General features: G+C 48.7%; 1 protein-coding gene across 1 annotated transcript; it reads left to right on the forward strand.

The window, feature by feature from the left end:
• The first annotated feature begins 1,241 nt into the window (after positions 1 to 1,241).
• On the forward strand, positions 1,242 to 2,894 carry LOC123040701 (zinc finger CCCH domain-containing protein 33-like). The gene has a single exon (XM_044463471.1). It carries the CDS (start codon positions 1,522 to 1,524, stop codon positions 2,422 to 2,424), a length of 903 nt encoding a protein of 300 aa, XP_044319406.1. The 5' UTR covers positions 1,242 to 1,521; the 3' UTR covers positions 2,425 to 2,894.
• Positions 2,895 to 3,122: the final 228 nt, after the last annotated feature.

Here is a 3,122-nt window from a genome sequence, read left to right on the forward strand (position 1 = left end):
CCAACAAACACCTTCGCAGATAACTGTAGAGCATCTCTATAATCACCCAGTTACGTTGTGACGTTTGATAGCACACACCTCCGGTGTCCGGGAGTTGCATAATCTCATAGTTGAAGGAATATATATTTGACACAAAGAAAGCAGTAGCAATAAAACTGAACGATCATTATGCTAAGCTAATGGATGGGTCTTGTCCATCACATCATTCCACTAATGATGTGATCCCGTTATCAAATGACAACACATGTCTATGGTTAGGAAACTTAACCATCTTTGATTAATGAGTTAGTCAAGTAGAGGCATACTAGGGACGCGATGTTTTGTCTATGTATCCACACATGTATCAAGTTTCCGGTTAATACAATTCTAGCATGAATAATAAACATTTATCATGATATAAGGAAATATAAAATAACAACTTTATTATTGCCTCTACGGCATATTTCCTTCAGTAGTACCACCAACGGCTACCAGAAGATTCTGTACATCACTTGGTACCAAATTCGAGAGTTCCATCCGATGTCATGGGTGTGAAAATCCTAAGTGCGGAAGGGGGAAGGGCCGTATTTTATGCGTGGAGTTATGACCAGCGCAAACCGACACCTATATTTGTCGTTTACGAATTGATGTAGTCGACGTGGCCAGAATCACCAATAATACGAACAAATAGCGAGGACAGGGGACGGCAAATAGGTCTTAATTGACCGAGAGGAGAGGAGACAGTGGTGGGTTTCTACACTCGGCCTACCAAGTTTGCGCAACATGTGATTGTGCACTTTGCAACACTTGAGCTCATCTCTCGGGGGACGGCTAGGGAGTACCGTTGAACCTAGCCAAAAGATGTTATGTATGGTTTTAGACCAAATGGCTCGTGTAGGCACCCAAACACGCCCTTGCTCGAGATGGTCCACCACACCAAGGGCTACAACATCCACCATGTGCACAACCCATCTTATCACATTAGCTCCTCCCTACCACCACAAGACGAGATGGATATCCTAGTCCCTCACACAAAGTCTCCTTTCCAAGGGGAGGAAGGGACAAGAATCTAGCTTTTAGTCAGGGTGTCTTGTTGGAGACTCAATGTCCAAATACCCAGGCGTCTTTCATTATCTTTACAACAAATACAAATGGGTACGAGACAAAATAGATAACTCACCCAATGCTAATCACCGCATCCCCTAGAGCTATATATACCCATGGCCGGGCAAATGCAGATGACACATCTCCATACACCGCAACAATGCATGGTTTGTAGAACCAAATAATCCCCCATCCTCATCATTCATTAACAACCATTGCCTAGAGCTTTTAGTCTAAATCATCCCATCCTCAACATTCTTTCATAGCCATGCCCTAACTGCATTTATTGTCCATAGTTTTTAGTCTAAATCATCCCCCATATCCAACATTCTTTCATAGCCATGGACTAGCTACACAAAATGTCCATGAGTTCCTAGTTTTTGATCAGTATTGTTCATCTGTTGGAGAGTTTGTTGTGTGTGATTAAGGGTGACAACCATGGAACTGGACATGTATAAAATGGTGGCACAGGCGAACGGCGAGGTCACGTACCAGCTGACCGACCCGACGACATGGGGCGCGTGGGCGCACGAGGGGCACCGGCTCTGGGCGTCCATGCCAGAAGACTTCTGGCTATACGAGTACAAGGTGCGGATGTGCCCGCAGCCGTACAGCCATGACTGGACAGCGTGCCCCTACGCGCACAAGGACGAGCGCGCACGCCGCCGCGACCCGCGCCGCTTCAACTACGTCGCCATCTCCTGCCCGGAGTACCGTGTCAATGCGCGCGCGCATGCGCAGCTCCGGCTCGCCGGCGCTGGGCTCCCGCCGCCGACCTGCGCACGCGGCCTCAGGTGCCGCTACGCGCACGGCGTCTTCGAGTTGTGGCTGCACCCATCCCGGTTCCGCACACGCAAGTGTGATGCAGGCACGCGCTGCCAGCGCCAGATCTGCTTCTTCGCACACTTCACCCGCGAGCTCAGGAGCGAGGACCGCATCGCCACCTTCGCCGCCGCTGCAGTGCGGCCTTCGACCTTCGCCATGCCGCGGACGCCGCCCCACATCCTCCAACGCGCTCCATCCACTTCGGTGACGCATCCGCAGGATGTTCCAGCTCCACAGCTGTTCGACGATGTCACCCCGCAGGCCACTCCAAACAGACTTCGCATGCTGAGCCTATACTATGCCATCACTGGGGACGATGTTTTCTCCTCCCCCATCGCCACTGCCACCGCTGCCGCCGTCGCCGCTGCTGCGACCACCATGCCGACCATGAGGGTGCCCTTAATGGCGTACGAGGAGGAAGAGGAGGACTCTAAATCCGTCCACTATGCGAACGACGAAGACTCCCTGCTGAACGACTACCCACACCGAGATCTCATCATGGACTTTATGCACTAGGTATCCGAGGTATGACAAGGAATAAATCTCTGGACGGCAGGCCGAGTCGATCCTGGAGCTAGTGTCATTGTGCGCATGACGGCTGCGACAGCGCGTGCATGCGTGTCTGTTGTGTCCGTGTTCAAGCAGTGGGTCCGGAAAGCTGTGTGCATGGTTCTTATTACATACTTCCTCCGTTCCTAAATATAAGTCTTTATAGAGATTTCACTATGGACCACATACGGATGTATGTAGATGCATTTTAAAGTGTAGATTCATCCATTTTGCTTCGTATGTAGTCCATAGTGAAATCTCTCCAAAGACTTATATTTAGGAACGGAGGGAGTATGTATAATTTGCATGTCGTGCATGGGCGCTAAGTGGCGGTAGTAGGTCCTCAGGAACGTCCCAATATGTGTATAGCGTACCTGGTCATAAATAAGTGCCGTCTCCATGTGGAGATATATATATCCGATGGAGATTTACAATGCTATTGCTGATTATTGTATTGTTATGTTATTGTTTTATCCGTCGGGCAAATATGTAATGTTTCCCTAAGCACTTTTTTTTTTGCGAGGGTTTCCCTAAGCACTTATATACAATTGTTTTGTGGAACCCAATGCCTCCTCAGTTCCTTTTAGTTTGTCTGATAACTAAGGTGTATTTTTATCTGTAGAATGAATATCATGAAGTTAGAAATGTGATTCATACGTGCCGCT

The sequence above is a fragment of the Triticum aestivum genome, chromosome 2B (assembly GCF_018294505.1).
Source record: "Triticum aestivum cultivar Chinese Spring chromosome 2B, IWGSC CS RefSeq v2.1, whole genome shotgun sequence".
Lineage (NCBI taxonomy): Eukaryota > Viridiplantae > Streptophyta > Magnoliopsida > Poales > Poaceae > Triticum > Triticum aestivum.

Coding starts and splice junctions, on each gene's coding strand:
- LOC123040701 (XM_044463471.1), top strand. CDS start 1,522: ATGGAACTGGACATGTATAAAATGGTGGCACAGGCGAACGGCGAGGTC.